At 43.7% G+C, this 25007-nt stretch overlaps 2 protein-coding genes across 5 annotated transcripts; both read left to right on the top strand.

Annotated features, from left to right (window-relative positions):
• Nucleotides 1–1020: 1020 nt before the first annotated feature.
• On the top strand, nt 1021–20022 carry LOC120713655. 3 transcript variants are annotated; one of them, XR_005691232.1, is made up of 14 exons: nt 1021–1191; nt 1955–2052; nt 2239–2468; nt 3549–3716; nt 4350–4710; nt 4813–4956; nt 12952–13104; nt 13196–13312; nt 13587–13664; nt 13754–13903; nt 15932–17758; nt 18783–18833; nt 19007–19289; nt 19373–20022. XR_005691232.1 is itself a non-coding variant. In XM_039999583.1 (13 exons), exons 1-13 carry the CDS (start codon nt 1113–1115, stop codon nt 19088–19090), a joined length of 3540 nt encoding a protein of 1179 aa, XP_039855517.1. In that variant the 5' UTR covers nt 1021–1112; the 3' UTR covers nt 19091–20022. The 3 variants fall into 3 exon arrangements, 2 of the variants coding, with proteins under 2 accessions (XP_039855517.1, XP_039855518.1); XM_039999583.1 differs by having other exon boundaries at nt 19007–20022; XM_039999584.1 differs by having other exon boundaries at nt 1026–1191; nt 2228–2468; nt 19007–19848.
• Nucleotides 20023–21165: 1143 nt separating this feature from the next.
• LOC120713654 (universal stress protein A-like protein) lies at nt 21166–24651 on the top strand. Of its 2 annotated transcripts, none has more exons than XM_039999581.1 (4): nt 21166–21555; nt 21672–21784; nt 22619–22737; nt 24193–24651. In XM_039999581.1, exons 1-4 carry the CDS (start codon nt 21360–21362, stop codon nt 24269–24271), a joined length of 507 nt encoding a protein of 168 aa, XP_039855515.1. In that variant the 5' UTR covers nt 21166–21359; the 3' UTR covers nt 24272–24651. The 2 variants fall into 2 exon arrangements, with proteins under 2 accessions (XP_039855515.1, XP_039855516.1); XM_039999582.1 differs by having other exon boundaries at nt 21216–21555; nt 21693–21784.
• The last annotated feature ends 356 nt before the right edge of the window (nt 24652–25007 follow it).

Genomic DNA, 25007 nt, shown 5'->3' with positions numbered 1-25007 from the left:
GGAAAGGGTGAGGGGTTAAGGGTTTAGGAGAGTTTAGGGCTTCTCCAGTGAGAAAAGCAAACCGATGCATCGTCCTCCGTGGCAACTGCAGGAGTCGAATCAACTACTGATGCACCTTTAACCATGTAGGGGAGAGAGAGAGGAGTCAATGCATATCTTTGCATTGATTCATCAGCTGCAATCAATGATAAAAAAAATATATCCACTCACTGACTTATGTACGGATGCAGCAAGATAAAAGGGACCAGGTAGATCCATACCACCAGAGAAGATGGGGAAAATCAAATCCTACGCATACGCCAGTACTTTTCTGATGATGGTTCGACCCGCCACTGGAGATGCCCTTAGGCCCAAGCTAAGCATATTTTCAGAGAAAATAAAGGGTTGGTTGTGGCCTAAACAATAGATGAAGGAGAGAGGATGCAAACAAGAGGTATATAGGATATTTTGGTATTGATGACTTCGCAGAAAACAATTCTAGGATGACGCGGCACGTCAACATGGACAACCACCTAGGACTGGGAACAAGATTGGTCTGAAAACAAAATTTTGAAAACAAAATTGGTACAATTCAAAGTTGAGAGACAAATATGACCCTCATGGACAACCACCTAGGACTAGGGCCTATGGTTTACTTCTCCATTTACCTCTTTATAAATCGGATATAACAGGCGCGGGTATAAAACACCCCATTTTACAAGCCTACGCTCCAATCCTATATGCACTGCTTCCTTTGTGGACCATGCATGAGCATGTGGCGAACCTTCTACACGTATGCTCCATCCGTTCTAAATTATACGTTTTTTTAATAAAGTCAAATCTTACTTATTGAGTGAAAATAGTTGATTTTTGCCTTTTCCATCCCATATCTCAAACACGCCACAATAGATAGAAGAGGTGTACTTTGATTGGTCCAAAAAACAATGCATTTTTTTCATTTTCTCCTAAATTCCAGCCGTATGCACTTTTTCTCATTTTCTCCACTGCACGTATTTCTTTGAACTGTATGAAGGAGCAATTAGTAACAGTTGCAGACCCGGGTGAACCAAGCACGCCGCCTTCCGACCCCAAACCCCCGGCCACGCCAGCGGCGGCACCCTTGGCCACCGGAGATGGAGCCGGAGCCGGAGGCCGCGGCCGCAGCCCTCGTGTCGGACGCCGCGGCGCCCGAGCACCACCCATCGCAGCTCGGTGAGCAGATCCCATTTTTCTCTTTTCCTTCCCTTCCGAGGGAATTGTGTTTCAGAATCATTGTGGATTACAACTGAATCGAAGGGTCTTGAAGGCACCAGCTCCGAATTGTTTAGGGTTTTAGGCAAAGTGCGCCAGGTATTTGTGTGCGGAATGAGCGATGTTAACACTGATGCGCACACAAAACCTTGGAACTGCTGTGGTTATTGTACTGGACCGGTCTGAGCGGAATGTCAGTCCGTTATCACCTTCAAGAACTGCTTATGCCTATGTGTTGAAAATGGGGATATCGACTGATTGCCTTGGGCACTGTGAGCTCTTTGAGTAGGTTTTAGGGTTTAGGTAGTTGGTCTAGTTTCTGTCCATTATGTTCTTTGTTCATGATTTTCTTGAGCAGGAACAGCATGTTATTTTTACTAAGACATGATAGTTAATTAGTTACATTAGGTAAATATTGGAAGACAAGTGTAACTAACTCGGTGCTGAAGGGGGAAGGCTCAACCTGGCAGAACCTCCTGTTGTGTTTTCTTTTTTTCTTTTTCCCTCATGCAGTTTGCAGTGGATTAAAATCAAATAAGTATAGGAAATTTTTGGGTTATTGTTGACAACAAAGGATCTGTGATGGTGATAACTAGGTAGAAAGGTAGCTAGTTTATCAATTTCATGGGATTAGGCTGCCAGAATTTTTCTGTCTTTGCTTGCAGTTGGTACTGCATGTGCATCTGAACAATGCATTGGACATGACTGTTTGACTCTGTACCAGATGTTTTCAAGAACAAAGTTCAACTATTACATGATAGGAACACGCGTGATTTCGATGCATGGATATCATTGATCAGTGCTGCAGAGGGAATGTCAGCAGTAAGTGGAATCTTTCTCATTGTTTCATTCAATTTCACAGTTTGATACTGCCTCTCCTTTTCTCATGTGATGTTACATGATCGCGTAGAGAAACTAGTGGAACTATGTGTTTCTTTCAATGCTTTTGAATTCTGGGTCACCATATATTAAGCATTCATCTGGTTTCTGATGTTAGCCTTGTTTCAGGATGACATAGATGTTATAAGCTTGGTATACAATAGCTTCTTATTGGAATTTCCTTTGTGCTATGGCTACTGGATCAAGTATGCAGCTCACAAGGCATGTTTATGCACAAACAGAGATGTAGTGGATATTTACGAACAAGCTGTCCAAGCTGTGCCTCATTCTGTTGATCTTTGGGTCAGTTACTGTGGCTTCGGTATATGTGCATATGAAGAACCTGCTGATATTAGAAGGTGAACGAAACATTAGCGTAATATTTGTTTGGAGTCAATTTTGCTGCTTATTTACACTGAAGAAAAATTTGATACTCCTCAGTCTTTATCATTTTCTTCTTTTGCCCCCCTTTAGATCTTCATAACAATTCTTAGCATAGCGTATTAGAGCATCCCCGATAGTGGAGTGAGCCATAATCAATAAGAAGCATACAAGTCACCTAAAGGTAACATAAACAACATGTTCAATAGATTAAGGGACCATAGCACATTCATATAGGTTTGTTAATTGCATGCCTATTGGTAGACATGAATAGACTGCCTGGCGCCTGCCTTTATCTCTCCTTATTAACCTTCCTTACCACAAAATCAAAATGCTGATATGAATGCTAGTTTGGCATTGTCAGAGACGCCCTTAGTCTTATGTTTTGAATTCTACAAACTGATGTTTCCCTGAGCCAGCTACAATGTAGTTTTTTATTAATTCCTAACTATCACACAGTGGATGAGTTTGAAATATTTGGAGCAGAAAGATCATTGATTGACCAATTGTTAATACAAAAACATGAGCATTTTCTTATATGGTGTAAATTTCTAATACAAATAAAATCAAACTAGATAGTTCTTGAGCATGGAGATAAAAAAAGTGTAGACCTCGGGAAGAAAAACAAAGTAGTTCTGGTAGTCTCGACCCTTAAAAAATTGAATCATTCAAATCTCTCTGTGGCCTGGAGGTCCTGGGTTCGAAGCAGCCTCTTTGCAGAATTTCAAAGGAATTTTCCAAGGGTAAGGCTGTCTAGGAATTCCCTTCCCCAGACCCCACCTTGTGTAGGAGCTTTTGCACTGGATGTGCTTATCTCTGTGCTCTTCTGCCGCCCACCCACCCACTCACTGATTCATGGAATATGTATGTTATCTCGAAATTCAAAATGGATATTGCTTGCAGCAAGTTATAAATGCACAGAATGTTTAATAAACATCCTTTGATCATTTGATATCATGTTGAACCTTTCTCATGAGGTCTAGCCTATTGTCAAGTTTTATCGTATATTACTTCTGTAGTTCTGTACATCTTGTACTTATCTTTTTTCTACATGGCAGTTTATTTGAAAGAGCTTTATCTCTTGTTGAAAAGGATTATTTGTGCTATCGCCTATGGGACAAGTATATAGAATTTGAAACTTCTCAGAAGCAGCTGATTCAGCTTGCCTCCATTTATATTAACACACTGAAATTCCCCACAAAGAAGCTGCACATGTATTATGAAAGGTATGTAATGGCCTCTTATGATGTCACCTTGATTTAACATTTGCATTTTAGGAATTATGGTACTCCAGTTAGGCTATTCTCACTATTATTTTATTACCTATCAAATTAAGGGTTCTGCTGCTGCTGTTGTTAGATTTGCTCTTTTACTCTTCTTACTGCTGGCGTTTGATAATAATTATTCCGTGTTCATTAAGTTTTGACCCTGACTACCTGAGTAATCATATTACCGATATGATCAACGACCTGGTGTTATAGTAAATTGTTTATTGAGTTAGTTAATCTAAAGATGACATTAAACTCCCACCTCCTCTTAATATGTGGAGACAATAGCGAATAGCTAACCTTGCCAGTTACTTACAAAAATAATATCCTCTACTTCAATTTCAAAAGAATATTTTGCGGACCATAGCAAAACAATCCTTCCCAAGCAAGGTTATGTTAGATCTGCTAGGATGGTCAAGAGATTTATGCCAGCCCTTAGTTGCATACAAAGAATTGCTATGGATAACTGGGAGACGTTGATACTAGAACTGTCCATGCCTTCACACTACAAAGTTTCTTAATGTATAAATTGTATGAAGTGTCACTGATGGGCCTTCTTTTTTTCCTTTCTTGGGACTGTAAATGTGCCAGTTTTAGAAAGTTGGTAACATTATTGGAACAAGAGGTGACAAGCCGTGATGCTGAAAGATTATCTGGAAAGATACATACTTCTGAAATGATAGATGGTGAAGATTCTGAATTGGATATATCAACTATTATTGCGGACTTATTTGGCCAAAAAGGTGTGCATCTTAGTCCTGAAGCGTTGAAGCTTTACTTATCTGCTGGGAAGAGGCTCTACAAAAAGTCCAGTAAAATTTACAAAGAAATCTGTTGCTTTGAGGCATCCATAAAAAGGCCCTTTTTTCATGTCAAGCCACTTGATGATGATCAGCTTGAAAACTGGCACCAATATCTTGACTTTGTTGAGAAGAATGGGGATTTTGACTGGGTATTTTTCATCTTGTAATTGTTTCTTTATTCAGAAGGCTAGCTACATATCTTCTATTCTAGCATCTGATTACATCTCAGGGTCCTTGCCTTCCGTTTGCAGGCTGTAAAACTTTACGAAAGGTGTTTGATCCCTTGTGCTAACTATTCGGAGTTTTGGATTCGCTACTCGGAGTATGTCGATGCTAAAGGTGGCCGAGAAATTGCGAACCATGCTCTTGTTCGAGCATCATCATGTTTTGTAAAGGTATTGCTTGGCCGCGTACTTGGTTTTCTACACCTTTTCATTGTTTAAAGCTTGTGTAAGGACACTGTGTGCTTTCCAAGGACAAAGGGTATGTCACCTTCTCTCATCTTATCACTGGCAAGGGTGCAGGGCTCTTCTCTGTGTGGTAGAGAGTCTTTGAGGCATGGTTAAGGAGGGAGAGACTAAATAACTTCTTGTTTATTCTCAACGATAGATACGAGACTCTCTTAACAATGGGTAGATTAATCGAAATATTGACTGATCTAACTCATACAGTTTTGGTCACAAAAATGAATATTTTTTGTACAGACACTGCCCTGTAACCTTTGATCACGAGTTTTTAATGTAATATATTTATGAAATCTCTAGCCTACCCCAACTTGCTTGGGAAAAAAGGCTATGTTGTTGTTGTTATTCTTGTATATTTATGAAATCATGAAAATACTTTTCAAGACCAATCTACTAATTACATTGTCAAGTTCATCATTTTCTTGCACACATGCATCCGCTCATCTTGGTACCACCAATAACAGCTTCTCAACCAAATATTGCTGGTATGATGATGGTATGATTGCCATTTGAATCATAAAACAATATTGAGTAAATATCATAAAATAATTCTGAGCACCTCTAGTTTCATTATGTAATACAATATGTTGGTCAAAGTTTAGATGATTTGATTTTAGGCAACCCTAAAGTCACTTATTTTTAACTAGAGGGAGTATGTAAGATACTAAATAGTAAATACTGATCATAGGAAACTAATTAATTATTTTGGGTAAATATATATTTTTGCGGGAGAAGATAAAGGGCCTATTACAGTTTTATGGGAGTTGTTCATGCTAAGAAGCGGTTATATAGTCATACAAACTACAAAGAAGGCACAGTCAACTTCTAATGCATCTTCCATTGACTCTACTGCTGGAAAATAGCCTATTGTTTTTTCATTAGCTTTTCGTTTTCTGCACGGAAGGATGGCTTCCGCTTCGCCTCCCCCGCCCCATCCCCTCCCCGACGCCCCTAGAGTAGCCACCAGCCTCCCGCCGCCGCTCACCCCGAGCACGGCGGCCCCCCCTCCGTCCCACCCCTCCCCTCCGGCGTCGGAAACCTCCCCCTCGGCGACCCAGGCGGGGCGCAGCAAGGCCCAGCGTTGGAGCCGTGACACTCCGCCGTCGTCCAAGTCCGGCGACATCGCCGCCCACCCGTCCTTCAAGGTCCTGCTAGCCGCCATTCATCCAAAGGCGCTGCCCGCAGTTCCCTCGTCCCCCTCCACCCAGTCGGACCGGCGCAGCACTGCCCCTCCTCAGATTGTGCTGCACCCGGGAGTTCCCTGTTCCACTGGCTCTGCTCCGGTTGCGTCCGGCGGCTGGGAAACAGTGGTGAGCAGGAGGTCGCGCAAGGCGTTGCGTCGTGTGGAACGTCGTCCTCACCATCCCGTGCCGGTCGACCTCCGAGGAAGATGCTTTAACTGCTTCTCCCCGAGCCATCGTGCGGCGACCTGCAGGTCTGGCCCTCGCTGCTTTCATTGCGGGCGATTGGCCACCGCTCGTACACCTGCCCTGGTCGACGTCGACTCCCTTCGTCTACCCCGGCACCCCGAAGGCTGATGTGGCGCCCGGTGGAGGCGTTGGCTGCCCATGCTCCCGGCGGCCCTTTGTCGGCGCCGGTCGAGCAGGGCAATGGTGATCCTCCTGCGCGACAACGACGCGTGCGGAAGCGAAGACGTAACCGCGCGCCCCCTTCTTCGGCTCCAGATGATTCTGGTGACTCTCCCTCTCTCGCCTCGGCCGGGGAGGATTGCCTGATTGCCGCCGATCAGGGCTCCCGGCGACCACGTCGAATAATCCGGCGATCGATGGCCATTGATCAGCGGGAGGAGGATCTGGCCGGCAGGGCCATCATTGTCACGGTGATCGCTGATAATCCGGAGGCCCTCGCCGACTCCATCTTGCCTGTGTTCGCTAGTCGGTTTGAGATTGAGGAAAGCTCGCTAGCCATCCACAGACTTGGGCCGGCGAGCTACCTTTTGATTTCACCGGACTCGGCCACGGCAACTCGTGTCATCGGCGATGGGCGGCCAATCAACCTACCCCCTGGGCGCCTTCATGTCTCGCGCTGGTCACGCTTCCTTTCCTCGTCAGCAAATTCCCTTCCTACCAATGTGGAGATTGAGCTCAGAGGAATTCCGGCGCATGCCTGGGAGCTCGACACGGCGGCGCAGCTCCTAGACGACTGCTGCCTTCCCTGCGCCATTCACCCTGTGTCTGATGCGCAACTGGAGTTCTTCCGTTTTGCGGCATGGTGCTCCAATCCTGGTGACATCCCCCCGGTGATCGACCTGGTGCTGCCAGAGCCGGCGGTTGCTGCCCGGGGGACTGCACAGGAGAAGCGGTGCCTCGTCTACCCCATCTCGATCGGGGTGTGGACGCCCGACGGTGACCTGGCGGATGTTCCTAGCCCGCCTCCGCCACCGGACGACGACGATTCGCACCGACGGCGAGAGCGGCGACGCCCATCCCCGGCGGCGTTCTCCCCACCCCCGGCCGGGCTTAGTGGGCCCACCCCGGCGGGAACCCAGCGTGGCCCAGTTCACTCCAGGCTGGGTCCACGTCTCGCAGGGGGGCAGGCCTCTTCCCGAGGCGCTGCTCTGGGCGCCGAGCACATTGATGAGGGAAACGGCTGTTCACTCGACGAGGCTGTCGCTGAAAAGATCGCCTCGACTTCGGCTTTTGCGCCTCCCATTACTGGGGGATCATCCGGGGCGGCGGCGGATGGCGACTTTCCCCCTCCGCTCTCGAATTTTACCCCGGTGGCCCCCGAAGATCTGTCCGGGCCCACTTTGGTGGAAGATCTCCCCCTGCGTCAGGTGTCCGCCGCCGATTGCCCACCCGCGCTGACCGTGACTCCAGCCCCCGCGATCGCTGCGGAGGTGGCCGTTGACGTCGCGTCACGCGAGCTGGCCTCGGCGCCCTGCCTGGGCGATCTGAGCCACTCTGCTCCGGCTACTCCGGCCCCCGTGGCATCTGCGGGAGTGGATTTTGCGGTAGCGGATGTTGGTGCCGCTGCACAGGTGCATGCTGGAGGGCCCCGCTCCAACGACGACCCTGATCCAAGACGTCCAGCCCCGTCCACTGATGCTGCGGCCGGTGTCGCGCCGATCAAGGAGGATGAAGTCTCTCTCGCGCTGGCCCGTATGCTACTGGTAGCGGGGGATGCGCCTCCGGTGCCTACGACCAACGTTGACGGCAATCCCCTGACCCCTACGACCAGTTTGGCTGCTTCTCCCCCGGCTGAGGCGACCACAACGGAGGTACCGCCAAGGGCTGCGACCACCACCACAACCACCTTGGCGAGTGTTCCGGCGGCTCCACCATCACTTGAGCCTCGCTTCGGGCAGGTTTACTCTCGGCGCCAAAGGCAATCACAGATTGTGGAGGAAGCTTCGATGTCTGTGGATGCTACCCCACCAGCACGTCCCAACACTCCCAACTCAGGTCAGAGAAAGCAGTTCTTGGCAAAAATCACAAAGAAGACGGTGAAGATCCTACCTACGCCAAGCACAAGCAGGCCACGCTCCTGCATCAGTACTCCTTGTGCTCCTCCGCGGCGCAGCCGTCGCATTGCCGGCATGGAGCCGGCCACTCCTGGCGGTGGTGGGGCAACCTCGAGAACAAAAAAGAAGGTGATGCGTGCTCTGGATATCATTGGGGAAATGGCCGGTATCGACCAGCAGAGCTTGGAGGAATACAGCAGGCTGTTCTCCGGCTCGGCAAGGCTCCCAGACTCTCAGGCGTTGGCGCTTTCAGCCCTCTTTGGATGGGCTGCCCCTGATGAAGAAGAGCTGGCCCGGGTGACTGGCTGTTGATTGCTTCAGCCAAGGTCGCATTTTTCTCTTTTTACAATGAATCCCTCCAAATTACTCTGTTGGAATGTGCGTGGATTGAATTCTAAGGCACGCCAAGATACTGTAAGAACCTTGGTTAATTCTGGGCGTTTTGAGGTTGTTTGTTTACAAGAAACGAAAATGGATGGGATTTCTCGTGGGTGTATTCTCTCTTTGCTGGGTTCAGAGTTTTCCCATTGGATCGAGCTGCCTGCAGTTGGGGCTAGTGGAGGTATTTTGGTGGCGTGGCGACAGGAACTGGGTCCAGCTACTGCCTTCAGAAGTGATACTTTCAGTTTGTCTGTGCAGTTCTCCCCGGCCAGCTCGCAAGCTTGGTGGCTTACTTGTGTGTATGGTCCTCAAGGTGATGACAATAAAATCCTATTCATTCAGGAAATTAGGACGGTCAGAGCTGCCTGTCCCGGACCGTGGTTATTGCTTGGGGATTTCAACTTAATTATAAATTCCGAAGACAAGAACAGTGGGACTGTTAACAGAGCAATGATGGGAAGGTTTTGTCGCTTGATCAGTGACTTAGAACTAAAAGATTTGCCACTGCTTGGTCGGAAATTTACGTGGTCTAACCGGCAAAGCTCACCAACACTAGTCAAACTTGACAGAGTACTTTGCTCATTGGAGTGGGAGCAGATGTTTCCTAACTGCATGCTACAAAGTGGTGCAACAGAGGGTTCGGACCACTGTCCTCTTATTCTAGGCTTAAATGATGTCTATCCTGGGAAAGCTAGATTTCACTTTGAAGGGTTCTGGACCAGCCTGGAAGGTTTTCAAGATGTTGTTGCAGCAGCTTGGACATCTGAACCAGTTTCGAGCTGCCCCTTTGACACCCTGGCAAGGAAATTCAGAGCCACTGTTAGAAATCTTCTGAGCTGGAGTCAAAAGAAAGTTGGCCATGTGAACTCACAATTAGCACTAGCCAAAGAGGTCCTACATCAACTAGAAATAGCACATGATTGTCGTGGATTATCCAGACTTGAGTTATGGTTAAAAAATAAACTCACGCCACATTGTTTGGCCCTTTCTTCCCTGCAGCGTACCATTGCCAGAAGTAGGTCTCGCATTGGTTGGCTTAAGGATGGTGACGCCAACACAGCCCTGTTCCATTCTCATGCTCGCCACCGTAAAAGGAAAAACTTCATAGCCAAACTCACCACTGCTGATGGAACAATTCTTACCAATCATGAGGAAAAGGAGCAGAATATCTTTGAGTTTTATACCAACCTACTGGGCAAGAGTGTGGACAGAGATGAGACAGTTAATCTTTCAGAGCTAAACATGCCGAGCATTGCCCTCAATGATCTTGAGGCTCCTTTTTCAGAAGAAGAGGTCTGGAAAACAGTTAGATCACTGCCTTCTGACAAAGCCCCTGGCCCCGATGGGTTCACTGGCAAATTCTATAAAGTTTGCTGGCAAATTATAAAGCTGGACATTATGTCTGCAATTTCAGCTGTTTGGAGCAGAAAATTTGCCAATTTCGAGCTGCTAAACTCAGCCTATGTCACCTTGCTGCCTAAAAAAGAGGATGCCACTAGTGTCAAGGATTTCAGACCCATTAGTTTGGTTCATTCCTTTGCCAAACTAGTAACAAAAATCCTTGCCAACATATTGGCTAGTTATCTAAATCAGCTGGTTTCTCCTAATCAGAGTGCTTTCATCAAAGGTCGATTCATTCTAGACAATTTCATGTTGGTCCAGCATACTACAAAGTTCCTACACCAACAGAAACAGGCTCGTATTCTGCTCAAATTGGACATTAACAAGTCTTTTGACTCAGTTTCATGGCCTTTCCTCTTGGAAGTTTTGAAACAGCTGGGTTTTGGTCCAATTTGGTGTGATATCTTAAGTGGGCTGCTTCGAACATCCTCTACTCAGATACTACTCAATGGTTCACCAGGAGAAAGGATACATCACCAGCGCGGCCTAAGACAGGGAGATCCTTTGTCTCCCATGCTTTTTATCTTAGTCATGGATGTGCTTTGTCACTTAATAAAGAAAGCTGCGGATGAGAATATGTTACAACCACTTGCTAGAAGGGCGCTGCAACATAGGATCTCTTTATATGCAGATGATGTTGTGCTTTTCTTGAGACCTTCAGCAAAAGATATTGAAACTACTCTTGATATCTTGCAGCTCTTTGGTAATGCCTCTGGGCTCACATCAAATCTCCAGAAAAGTAGTGTTCTTCCCATACAATGTGCTGAAGATGACAAAGCTTTCTTGCAAGAAGCCCTGCCATGTCAGATCTCTGAATTCCCTTGTAAGTACCTGGGAGTTCCTCTCTCTCCTCATAAGATTACTAAGGCACAAGCACAGCCCATTATTGACAAATTAGCAGATAGACTCCCAAGTTGGAAGGCTGGTCTGCTCACCAAAGCTGGTAGAATGATTTTGGTACAGTTTGTGCTTACCTCAATGCTCATTTACATTCTATTGGCTCTTGAGTTACCACCTTGTGTTTTAAAGGCAATTGACAAAATAAGGAGAAGTTTTTTGTGGAAAGGCAGAAAAGATGCTAGAGGAGGACATTGCCTGCTTGCTTGGCCAAAGGTCACAAGACCATTTTGCTTAGGAGGGCTTGGTATTTCTGATCTTCAAAAATTGGGGTGGGCCCTGAAGTTGAGGTGGCTTTGGCTGCAGAAAACAGAGCCTGAAAAGGCATGGGTACTCTTCCCCGTCCAAGCACAGCCCCAAGTCCACTCTTTCTTTGAAATGGCTGTTCAAACGGTAATTGGTAATGGAAAAAATACCCGTTTTTGGACAGATAGCTGGCTGCTTGGTCAAAGCTTAAAACAGTTCCTGCCATATTTGTTTAGTGCAATACCAGCAAGAGCAAGGAAAAGAACGGTTTATGATGCTCTCACAGGTGGAAGATGGATTTCAGACATTAGAGGAGCTTTAAGTGTGCAGGTTCTAGTGGAATATCTCTACCTTTGGGACCTCCTTTCTATTGTTGAATTGCAGCCAGAAGTGGAGGACATACATATTTGGAGGTTTTCAAATTCTGGGATATACACCACTAAATCAGCCTATGATGCCTTTTTCATTGGAGCTACTCATTTTGGTTCGTGGGAGAGAATATGGAAAAGTTGGGCTCCAGGGAAATGCAAGTTCTTCATGTGGACGGTGGCACACAATAGGGTCTGGACAGCAGATAGACTTGCTAAAAGGGGCCTTAACCACCCACCGAAATGCCCACTTTGTGATCAGGTTGGAGAAACAATTGATCACTTATTGGTCTCCTGTGTCTTCACCCGACAGTTCTGGGTCCACACCTTGCAGCAGTTTGGGCTGCAAACCTTGGCGCCACAGTTGGATGATCACTGCTTTATTCATTGGTGGGGGGAAACTAGCAGCAGGTTCTCGGGTCAGGTTCAAAAGGGAATCAATTCCATCATTATTCTAGGATCTTGGTTAGTGTGGAAGCACAGGAATTACTGTGTGTTTGATGGAGGAACTCCTAATTTATCCCGGGTCATGGCAGCCTTTAGAGAAGAGGTCCAACTGTGGTCTGTAGCTGGGGCTCGAGGAGTTTCTTATCTCCTTGCCCTAGCTCCCATCTCCTAATTGCCCTGTGCAGGTGGTCTGGTCCTTTAAGTGTTTAGTGTGTCTAAGAGAGTGTGTTCTTCCTAGGGTGTGTTACAGATCCTTTATCCCTGTAACATTTTTGTTTTGGGGGCTCTTTCCCCCCCTTTTTCTTTCTTCTTAATATATTGATGCGCAGCTCTCCTGCGCATTCGAGAAAAAAAAATAGCCTATTGATTTCAAAACATTAGAGGGTACAGTTTCAAAGAGATACACCTAAAAAGTTGTCTTTGTTCCTCTTCCTTGCCGACTAGGGTGAATAGGTGACTGATAAGCATTATAGATTTATGATTTATTCTATAGTGAAGTTCATTGCCTGTACTTCGGAGTATGACCTTCTATCCCCCTGCAAGTTCTTCTTTCGAGTGCTTCCACATTATTATGCTTTATATAAACCTGTCATATGTCAAACTGTTGTAACTTAATTTCTTGTTTATTTTAGAGCATGCACTTTACTCCTAGCAACTCCAGTCTCATTCTTATTTTTCTCTCTTTTCTCCACATCCAAGCAGGGAGTTCCAACTTTCTGCATGTATTACGCGTTATTTAAAGAGCAAATTGGTGATGCATCAGCTGCACGCTCTCTTTTTGTTAAAGCAAGCAGCAACTTCACTTCGGGGTTTTATGCTAATATTAATAGGCTGGCCAACATGGAAAAACGAATGGTATACACAATACATTTTTGTAGGTCTTGTGTCATTTATGCACTTCTTATCTTTGTCTGAATGTCATCCTCTTCCACTTTAATGTTCATAGGGAAACACTAAAGCAGCTTCTGAGATATACGAGACAGCCATTGAGGATGCAATGCAGAAGCAGAACATAGAGTTACTTACGGACCTGTACAGAAAGTTTGCTCAGTTCATATATGCGGTAAGAACAAAGTACTTTGCCATGGACATCAAGTATTCTATGCTCATGTCAGTTCCACTATGCATGCTTTCTACAAAGACATCTTTCAGGGTTCCACGTGAAATGAAGTGTGCAGATTGTAGGTTATTCATTATCTGGCAAACATGATCTGCAGTGGACCAAAATTAGACTCATATATGTGTGATCAATGTGTGTAGCCATGTCTGCTGTATCCACTATATTTACATGTTCCTTTTCTTTTTTTCATTTTAGGCTGACGTGTTATGCTCTACAGGCAAATCATAGCATTGTGGAGGCTAAAGAAGTCTTTGTCAAGGGAATAAATCGTGTACCCTGTAAACCATTGATTAAGGTGCACAATCTGTTGGGCACAGTTCCTACATTATTTAGGTTTACTTACATAAAGAAACCTTGGTAATTTTTGTTTTTTTTTCTGTTTAGGGACTTGTACAGTTCATGAGTACACATGGGGGACCTACAGAAATACCTCTTCTTGATTCTGTTATTTCTAATGCCATAACTCCTGGATCTGATGTATCTACAGCTTTAAGCCCTGAAGACCGTGAAGATATCTCATTGTTGTTTTTGGAGGTTAGAGAGTTTCCAATAGTTATGCCATTATTTTCCTTCACATATGTTTCCTTTAGTAGACTGTGTACGACAGTAGGTGTCAGAGTCACGCCGCTTGCGAAGGTTGTAGTCGACTAGTCGTGGAATGTGGGAGGCCGGGGTCTGGGTTCCTGGCGGCGGCGAGGTTGAGACGCCGTGCTGGTCGCCCGGCGTCTCGGAGAGGAGCGTGCGTGGGGGAGCCCAGGAGATTAGATTCAATCTCCAGCTGATCTTTCTCATTAACCTAATGTCTTATAGGCCAATCCTAACAAGCCAATAACAACCTTGAGGATGCTGAGGAAACTAAACAATCAAATCTCTATTTGTTCCTAAACTCCAGGGATCGTGGCGCTGCTGCCTAGCCACTGCTGGGCTGGCGACGCTAGTAGGTGAGGCCCACCATAACAGTAGGAGTATCCCATTTACAGTTTGCACACTTGCCATCTATACACTTGTGCAACTCCTTCGCTTTAAGCGGCATTCAGATGATGACTTGGGTTGAAATAGAGTTGTGCATATGATATGCTTCTGTTCAATACGTGCTGGTACAATGTACTTGTTACACATGAGTCATTACTATATTTATATTTTATTCCTAAATGGATTGGTTAATAATAAAATAATGCTATCTGTTGTTTTGCTTGCTCTGTACTTGAGATTTACAAACTGTGTATTTTGCATTGAACATGTCCCATCAAATATTTATTAGCAGGTAGACACTAATGGGGAATTTACAACCGTGGATGTGGCCCATTAGATGGTCATTGATGAATCATGTATGCTTTTTCTTTGTTTATTTTGGGGTTGGTGTTGGGATTCCAAAATATGTGTACATGATGCATTTAACTATCATGCAGAATCACAATAGCCTTGAGCTGTAGCCTGTAGCCTGATGTTTTTTGATTTGCGGACCTGGAACCTGCTTATGAAATGGTAGCCTGTGGTACTGGATAGTTTTGTCACTGGTCAGTGATTATAGTCTAAAATGAGAAATGTGTGTATATGTTCGTTTGATAATTTCCAGCACACTACATCTTCATTTAGTTAAGATGACAGTCATTATCCTTTTTTTAATGTTTGTGCTAAAGTGAAAGCCAGAGCCTTCTGCTTAACTTGTATTCTCAGAGTACCAAATTCACCTATTCTCCATCTGGTCATAAAAAACTTTGTTGCTTTTTGTACAAAGACAGCCAAACCTTTCTTACATCAAACTCGCCATACGTCTACAGATTAGTTTGCAACATTAAAGTTGTGTGTTGTAGAATATCAGAAGGTTTTCCTGTGGGTGTGTGGAATATCGGTAGGGTATCAAGCCGTGGTGGAAGGTGTCAGCTCCTTCTCCCTGGTGCAGTGTGTTGTCGCAAAGAGCCACAGATCTGTTATGGTACCTAGCAATTATTGAAAGTTTAGTGTGAAATAGCAAAGTGCCAACAAAGTTCAGTGCCATGTCCCTCTTTTGTTTTTATTTTGTTTGTTGTTGTGAAACCCTATGGCAAATTTTGCCTAGTAGTAATGCTAGTAGGGCCTGTTTGGTTCATGCCTAATATGGCCATGCCTAAGGGTAAACCTAAAAGGGCATTAAGGGATTTAGGTCATGGTTTGGGCATGCAAATTGCTGGCCACTAATGTAGGAAAAATATTTTGGAGGTCTGGAGTAATAAATATTTTGTTTCTTATGTACTGAGTAGTTACAGCTTGGACTTGATGCTTGTTAGGGCGCCAATCCATCCTAGCTAATGGATGTTCCCATTTTTCTGTTTTCTGAAGGGAAGTGATTTCCCCTTTTTCCTGTCATTTATGTCTATTAATCTTAATTACAACTGATATATTCAATGTTTAATCTTAAGTGTGTTGTGCTGGGGTAACTTGAAATAATTGTAGTATTTGGTTCACATTTGCTTTGTGTGGCTGATCATGCTGAGAGAACATGCAGCATTACAGCAGGAACTCAAAATATAATGTCTCCTGTATGAGATATTTTACATGCTTCATTTGTTTTCCTTCTCACAGTTTGTTGACCTCTATGGGGGTATTAAAGAACTCAGAAAGGCATGGGCTCGGCATAGTAAATTGTTTCCTCACAGCACTGGAAACATGTCACAGCATTATTCTACTATGGGAAATAGCCTTCAAGAGAGTAACAAGAGGAGGAAAACAGAACATTCAATTGTTTCTCATGATCAGTCTTTAGAAGATATAAGGAAACTGAAACAGCCATCCAAAACTGACAATTTTTCTCTTATATTTGATAAAGAGATTGAGTCACAAGTGGAAGACATTGTGGATTCAGGAAAAGGATATAAGGATGCAGGAGAGCAGAAAGCTTTAGTGAATCTCAATTCACATGAAGAGACCATCAGGACATCTCAGGAATGCACTGACATGGTTCACCGTCAACATAGCTTGGACAAATTTGGAATGCAGAACCAAACGAATTCATATGCTAAAGAAGTGACTAATCAAGATCAAAGTTTGCATGAACAAAACGATGAGAAAATATCTCATGAGGTTCGAAGCGGCGAAGCCCCTGTAGGTGACTCAGGTGAGTGTGATTTTCCTTCCAAAGCAATTGCTAGCTCTGAGAGCATCAAAACTCAGGAGAAGGTCGCTGAGGTATCTGCAAGCAGCCATCAAGAAATGTTATGCTCCAAATCTGATTTGCCATCTGAATCAAGCATGCCCAAAGAAGGAAGTTCTTCTGATCCAGCTGGAATATCTCCAGAGCTGGAGGAAAGGCAACCTGTGGAGGCTCAGGTAAAGCTTGACATGGCCACAGAGCATGGTTTATCTGTCAGTAATGCAAACCCAGAGAGGTCTAATGATAGTCCAAACACAACTGAGTGTGACAATGTAAACTCGGCTATCGGTCACGAGAGTCAAGACCATGTCCAATCTTCACAGCTGCAGCAACTCTCAGTCTGTACAAAACCTTCGAGCTCCGAATTAGCGAACACAAAAGCGGATACTCTGGGATTTCAAGCTCAACTTCAACACCAGGAGGCGAATTCTCAAACACATCAATCTAATAACCTTTCTCTGTCTGTACAAAACATACAACAGCAAGAGCTTTCTTGTACAATGCCTCAGAATGTTCAAACATCCGCACAAACTCAAGATCAACTCTTTGCACAGTCTAATCAGGGAAACCAACAGTATCTCCAAATGGCGCAAGGGTATGCATCACAAATGTGGCAGTATTATCAGCAACAACTGTATTACCTGCAAGCTCAGCACAATCAGCAGATGCAGATCCTACAACAGCAACAGCTTTCAACTGATCAACTTCAGCAAAATTTCATGCAGCAAGTACAACAGCTGAACCAGCAAATGGTACTCTGGCAGCAACAAGTGCAGCAGCAGCAAGTAGTACTACAACAGGCACTGCCAGTTCAGCAACTCCCTAACAAGAAACAGGGTCAGTATCCTTCTTCTTCAGGGGATACCAAACATGATAAAAATAAACAGCAGCAACAAGCACCTCAAATGGATCAGCAAAGCCAACAGTTGCAGCAACAACAGCTTCTTTATTTCCAGCAGCAGCAGCAACAACAACAGATGTATCTTATGCAGCAGCAGCAGCAGGTGTACCAACAACAACAAGCCCAGCAGCAGCAACTCTTTCAGCAGCAGTTAATGCAGCAGCAACAGTTTGTACTGCCGACACCACAGCTACAGCAAGACTCGGTTCAGCAGCAGCAGCAGCAACTGTTTCAGCAACAACAGCAGCAGATGATGCTTCTTCAGCAACAGTTTATGCAACAACAGATGCAACAGTACCTGCAACAGCAACAAAACCAACAAGGGCCCAAGGATCAGACGTACAAGTCAAACCCTCAGGTACGTACCTTATTGTACCAAATTCTGATGAAACATGACGGGTATGTGCACATTAGCTTACTGATAATCCATGATTTAGTTTAAGTTTAAAATTTCAACAATACATCAATACCAAAGTCCAATTCTCATCATTATTGTATGTTTATTCATGCCATAAAATTCAAGCTCACTTGCCTTTCTCCAAGATTTTGTGCTTCAAGACACCTTAAAAAGTTTGTCAAATCAAACTAGTTAAGTTCCTAACATGAGCGAATCAGTAAACTTTGGCTCTTCGCCATATGGAAAAAGTTAATGCACATGTGATAGGGGTCATTCAGTATGTATTCATTAGTTGGTTAGCTTATAATTTTTATGAACAAATCTGGTATACTCCCTCGGTCCTATAAAGAGTGCAATTCTAGTTTTTTCAGACAAAATGGAAAATGGTCTTTTCCACACAAAAAAAGGAAAATGGGACAAAAAATCTTCTCTTGTTGCTTTCCAAACTGCATCCTGACATTTGGGATTCGAGCTAACATGATGATCTCAATTGTTAAATGCGTTAAAGACCAACACCTACTAGATAATCATGATCACGACCACTTGCATGATGATGCCACACTTACCCACACAAAGGCAATAACAGTGGACATGGCAGCAACCCGGGGGGGGGGGGGGGGGGGGGGGGGGGGGGACTTGGCCTGCGGGGGGAAGGAACCCCCGAAGCATTGAATAAGAGCAGAATTGGTAGGGGAGAAGGACCAGGACAAATAGCATATATGGTGCTGGCTGATGTGGCACTTGCCATAGAATTGGTTGGGGCTGCCCGCTGAGCTTGCCCCGAGTAGCTGTAGATTCCTCAAGAATGGTCAGACAAAGCAAGAAGATTCTTGGGTTGAGCAAGTCCTTGTTATGTTTCTTATTTCGAGGATAATTTGCATTGCACCATACCAGGATCTCATATCAAGAGCAACCCTGTCTGCACGTGCAGAGGTCTATCCATATCTTGTCTTGAATTTGCTCTGAGAAATTATCCCTTTTTCAGGATGGAAGGAACATGCAAATGGAGCATGCGCAACATTCTGAAGCATCACAGGTGACATAAATTATCTACTTGTTCATTTGCATTAAAACAGTTTCATCGTGTTGTGTGTTTTCTATGCATACTGACTTCTTTGTCAGTAAAGTTGATTATTTTTTCATCCACAATTTTCAATCTTGATTTCCCTCAAAAGTTTTTCTCAATCCTGATTTACTTGTCTTCTTCAGAGTGATGGTTCCAAACTGTGGAGTGTCGAACAATCTGAGTTATCCTACCCGTCAACTCCACAATCACAGCGCTCAAATCGCTGAATCGTTTAGGATCACCTGTCTTCTAATCAAAAGACAATGAAAGATTTAAGTACCATCTGGCAAATGGATACATGGACATACTTAAGAAACATGAAGGCCACATGTCTATTTTCTATCTTGCTCCCAATAGATAACCTTGACTCCGTACTGTGTCAGAATGGTAATGCTGAGCTACCCCTCCCCCTTGGTGATGAGGAAGGTTGAACTCTTGCACTTGGATTGCTCCATGTAACAAATCTTACGGTGGCTTATCTTGTGCTAGACTGGGTTCCTCAACTGCAGGTGACGTTATCTACTGCGAACTAGCTTCTGTTAATCCGCATCATGTGAATTGTCAGCTATGATCAACATTATCCACAACATGGGTATGAAATTCTCGCTAATGTGCACGTCTGGAAAAGGGGCACTGTGATACGTTGGAGATGAATTTTCATGCCTTGGTATTCACTCAAATTTCAATTAGAAAACCTTCACTCAAGCAGGGATATCTAGAATATATATTGATAAAGCGGATGGTTTCCTGTCATAGCTCCTATATGTTGTATCATATTGACCTTCGCCGGAATAGTGACAAAAAGAAAGCAAAAGTGCTGGAAATTGTGCAGTACTGCCATCAACCTGCTGCTGCATATTTGCAATTTTTTTTGGCTGGATTAAACTGCTGTTGTACTCCTGTATTCTTTGCAGCGTCTCCTAGTGTATTTAGGCATTTAGCAATATGTTAATACCATAGCTTACAGGTAATGATGTTTCCAATATTTTGAGATGTTGAATTTAATTATTAGGCATGTCAATCATTTCTAGAGAATTGGTCTTGCTACTTGAGCATAGTGATTGAAGGACCTGTAAATATTAGAATTCTTAGGTTTTATGATATATCTGTAGTTATTGCAACTTGCAATAGAAATTTTGAAGGGGAAAATGCGTCAGCATTAGGGGTGGTAATGGGTCATGGCTCTGGCCTCTTCATAGCCCAGCATGGCCCTTAAATATTTTATTTTAGTTCAAAATTGTATAGGATTAGAACTCGATCTTTAGATTCTCTTGGTCAAATTTTAAGGCTTTTTACCACCCTTAGTCAGCACTTCGGAATGACTGCTGTCATCCGGATCATGCTCAATGTCCTTGGGAGCTACATTTGCGTAGCGGACGTAGATGACATCATTTGGCGGGACAAGTCCACGTGATACCATCGACGTTTCACTTTGCACGGTGTGCGAGCGTTGCCGTCTCCCTCCGAACATATTGTATTAAGTTTGTTCTGAATTAAACTTGAGTAACTTCGGACAAACCTAAGGCATGTAAATAAAAATAGAGTATATGAGACCATTAACTTTATACTCTTTCAGTTCACTTTGTGTATAGATCTTGCCGTGACTGCACGAGGTATTTATTGCCCGAATTTCAATTGGGATTTCAATTGATTCGTGTGTGTTTTGATTGTAATCCTGATTAATTTGTTCAAGTTCTAATTAGAATTCCGATTGACAGATCAAGAAATCATTGCTTGCTTTATAAATAGTAGAGATGTACACGATATTTTTAACCTGGGTTGGAGAGACTTTGTAGCTCAGTCACTACCTGCTTCCTCCATTTAAAAAATGCAACTCTCATTTTTCGATGAGTCTAACAATTTAGGTTTGATGAAAAAAATACAAAATAATATTAACATTTATGATACAAAATAAATATTACTAGATCAATCGTGTAATTTAATTTCATGCTAATTCTATTTGAAATAAATATCAGTAATTTTTTTATATAAATTTGATTAAACTTGAAATTATTTAATTTTTTGAGAAATGAGAGTTGTATTTGTATCACGTGTTATACTGTTTAGTTCGTGAAAATTTCTAGGTTTTGATACTGTGGCACTTTCGTTGTTATTTGACAATTAATGTTTAATTATAGACTAATTAGGTTTAAAAAATTTATCTTGTACTAATCAGTTAGATTGTGTAATTAGTTATTTTTTAATTATATTTAATACTTCATGTATGTGTCGGAATATTTAATGTGACGGATATTGTGAAAAAAATTTAAGAACTAAACGGGGTCTATCCATTTCCTGGCGCGTCCCTGTCGTGGATCCACGAAAGTTTGCTCCTCCGCTCGCCGCGTAGCAGCCATGTGGGCCTGCGCATCCGCCAAGTTCCAGAAGCCACGCCACCGAGGCACCGATAGCTTGCAGCAGCAGCAGATTTAAGGCAGCCTGAGACCGGTGAGATAGCGAGAAGCTAGATCGATCGAGCACTCTGGTTGCCGGACGATGGCCGCGCGGGCGCCGCAGCTGGGGCAGGGGCAGAGGGTGATGGTGGCGGTGGACGAGAGCGAGTGCAGCCGCCACGCGCTGGAGTGGGCGCTGCGGAACCTGGCGCCCACGCTGGCGCCGCCGCTGCTGCTGCTCACCGTGCAGCCGCTCGTCCCCCTTGGATACGTCTCCGCCGCCTCCTTCGGCGCCCCTCGTACGTATCGATTGATTGCTTGACGACACCATCCAGCCCCGATTCCTGCCGTTTCCGTGCTCACTTGCTCTCGATTTTGGGTGACTGGGATGATGCGTGCGGTTGATGTGTGCTAGTGGGCACCGTTCCCCCTGTAGCTCCGGAGCTCATCAAATCGATGCAGGATCAGCAGAGGGAGCTCACGCGGGCGCTCCTCGACAAGGCCAAGGCCATCTGCGCGGAGCATGGGGTATGTAGCTTTAGATCTGGATGGTTTATCTGTTTTAGAATCTTCAGAGCAGGTCATAGCTAGAAGCAGGTGTTCCTTGGATAGATGGATTCAGATTGCAATTTTTTTCCCCAAACCCACTGGAAAGGTACACGCGACCACATCCCAGCCCATTGTAGAAAACCTACTGTTGTACTTGTGACTTACGAGAATATACCTAATCTGCACAGTGGGGATAAACTTGAAAGAGTACGGAATTAGCGGACTGTATTTACCTTAGGCTACCTCCAACGGTGCCCTGTAAACCGCCCCCCACCCCACGTAGGGGGAGCTTTGGGGGGAAATCCGATCCAACGGTTCCCCCCAAAGCTCCCTGTATATACAGGGGGAGTTGAAACTCCCCCCATATATAGGGTGAGTTTCAACTCCCCCTATATCTCTAATCACACCGTTTTTTTATGATATTAATCTCGTTTGAGCCCCGTAACATGATGATAATGTGTATTATGACAGTACAAATACTGTATGATTTTTTTAAATTCAAAAACGATAAATAAATAGTTAGTTAATGAGTGATAGTATATAGAGGGAATAGATATGGGGGGAATGGTTGGAGAGAAGGAGTTATAGGGAGAGGAATCTTTTGGAGGGAGGTAGTAAAATATAGTAAATAGTACGTTTGGGGGGAGTTGGATGGGGGAAATGGTTGGATATAGCCTTAGTCCACAGCAGCACAGTTGTGTTCCAGACATAGCGAATATTGTCATCCATTGCAAGAATCAGCAAAGCAATAGGCATTAATTGCTTCTGTAGTTAGCATTATCATTACAAACTGTACTCCTGTTTCAATTGCAGGTTCCAGTAGAGACAATTGTTGAGGTAGGAGATCCGAAGGAGATGATATGTGAAGCAGCTGAGAAAAAAAATGTCAATCTGCTAGTCCTTGGAAGCCACAGTCGTGGGCCTATACAAAGGTATGGAAGATATTTCAATCTGTTGCTTTGGGTTTGTTTTCTGATTAGTCAACAGAAAGTAATCAATACTTGTATTTATGTGTGCGTCTCCTTATATGAATGATATGATCAAATATTCTATAGTTGCATTGATCTAGTTCCAAATGGGCTCTTATATTTGGCTTTCAGATGAGAATTTAGAAGTTGTAGTCAATCATGCATGTTAAGTTCAGTCTTCATAAGTCATTCTTCAACTAACGCATATGACTTTTTGCCGATGTTGTTCCATTATTCACTCAACTTGTCAACTGTGCGAACAGCAAAATGGCTTTAGTGCCATCGAAGAGAGCACAATGAATAATTCTTTTAATTGGTTAACCTAAGATTAATCTTATTGCTTCATGTTTGGTGCAGTTTCTGTTCATATGCAATCATCATTTCTGTACTCAGTTCTGGTTGAATAAGAGAAGTTGCATGTGAAACATAATAACTAAAACAATCATTTTTAGATAGCAACCAAAACCGATTCTTGTGGCACATAATCTATGGTGCTGACTTGATTGGCCAATTGAGTTCTAAAATCGCTATCTTGACTAGTTGACTGGTAGAACTCCTGTCCTTCCATTAAAGGAAGGACATGTAAATTCACATATTACAACTTTTAACCGACACAGCTTACATGCAAGTTTTTAACATGTAAGAAATAATGGTACTGTGTCAGACTGTCTTATTTTGTTGTCTGCCATCAATTTTCAGAATTTGGAGTCAGCATCCTGCAAGTACATCATATGACGTGCTTTTCTCCCTTGAACACCTAGTTTCCGTAGAATTTGCATTGTTTCTGACAGATCTTTTTAGTTATCTGCCATCCTTTCAGAATTTTAGTGTCAGGCTTCCCGCAAGTATAACAAATGAACTCTGCAATCCGTCCATCCCCACTTTCCTCCTCACACCTAGGTTCTGAAACTGATATTTACATGGTACTTCGGTTCAATAAACAACGAAACAATAGTTAAACTGGTGCAGACAATCTGAATCTGATGTGTTGCTCACCTGCTTCTCATTAGAAAAGAGCGAACCATTAGTCAAATACTTTGTGTTGTCATCTGGAAAAAGGCAAGAGCCACATTCCAGCTCTAGCTTCTAATTTTGTCCCATTACTACACACTCATAGATTTGACTACACCCTGATATAGTAGCCAAACTTTTCTCCACATTCTGCAATTGTTCTTGGACAGTAATCTTCACAGTTAAATTTAGTACACCATTTCCTGTCTCATGGTTTATTTCTCGCAAGTTCTCCTGTTTCATGCCCCAAATAAAGAGATCCTTAAATACAGTTATAACCTAACAAGTAAATTGTGTTTCTGTGTTTCATGGATTGGCTTCCAATTAAATGTTATGTGGAATTCATCAAGATTGATGCTGATTGCGTAGCCATCAGTGATCCAACAATTGCTTGTATCATCACTACAGGTTGTTTCTTGGGAGCGTTAGCAACTACTGCGTTCATCATTGCAAGTGTCCAGTTCTTGTTGTGAAAAACCAAGGCTGAGGATTCATGCATAGATCAACTTCCAATGTTGTCGTAATTCTGTTTGGGCATTTATCAACATATATTATACACAATAATGGGCAAGATAATGTTAGTATTACTTTAGCCAAACACATTTGGCAAATAAAGCATTTTGCTTCAGGACATTGGAGTGGAGGCTGACAAAAGAGGGGTTTTTTCGTTGATCAGTAGTGTCTTGCTTCCACACTGGCATATGCATATTCCGGTTCCGCAGAACTGTAAATAAGAACTTACTATGAACTTTGTGCGAATGCTGTGTCCACCAGCAGAGGCCGGAATTGTAAGGTTGGTGCTCGCTTTTATGTTATGATCTATCTTAATTTTTTGGAGGCGTGGAAACGCTCACATACAAGTACAAATGTTGTTCCTATCTGAACAATAAAGCACATATGACTTGTAGGCTTTTATAGCCAGCCACCTCCGGGTGCACACAGGGTATCGAGAGATTAACGAAGATAGTATATTTATCGTTTTAGAATAAACTTTATTGTGCCGTACCACTTTTGGGCAGCATCAGATGCCCAAACGTACGAGAATTATACAAAGAAGATAGAAAGGTGGTAGCACATGAGCTGGCCCAAATGGTGCAGCGACTAAATCATAGTGCAGCATGGCGTTATTGCTTCCCCGTTTGTATAGAGCATTTAATTGCTCTGGATTATACTGACTCTATGAGCAATTAATAAAATCTATATTTCCTTGCAAAAATAAAAGA

The sequence above is a fragment of the Panicum virgatum genome, chromosome 6K (assembly GCF_016808335.1).
Source record: "Panicum virgatum strain AP13 chromosome 6K, P.virgatum_v5, whole genome shotgun sequence".
Taxonomy (NCBI): Eukaryota; Viridiplantae; Streptophyta; class Magnoliopsida; order Poales; family Poaceae; genus Panicum; species Panicum virgatum.
Note: the sequence above shows the minus strand (reverse complement) of the source record. Positions and strands in the feature narration are given on the sequence as shown.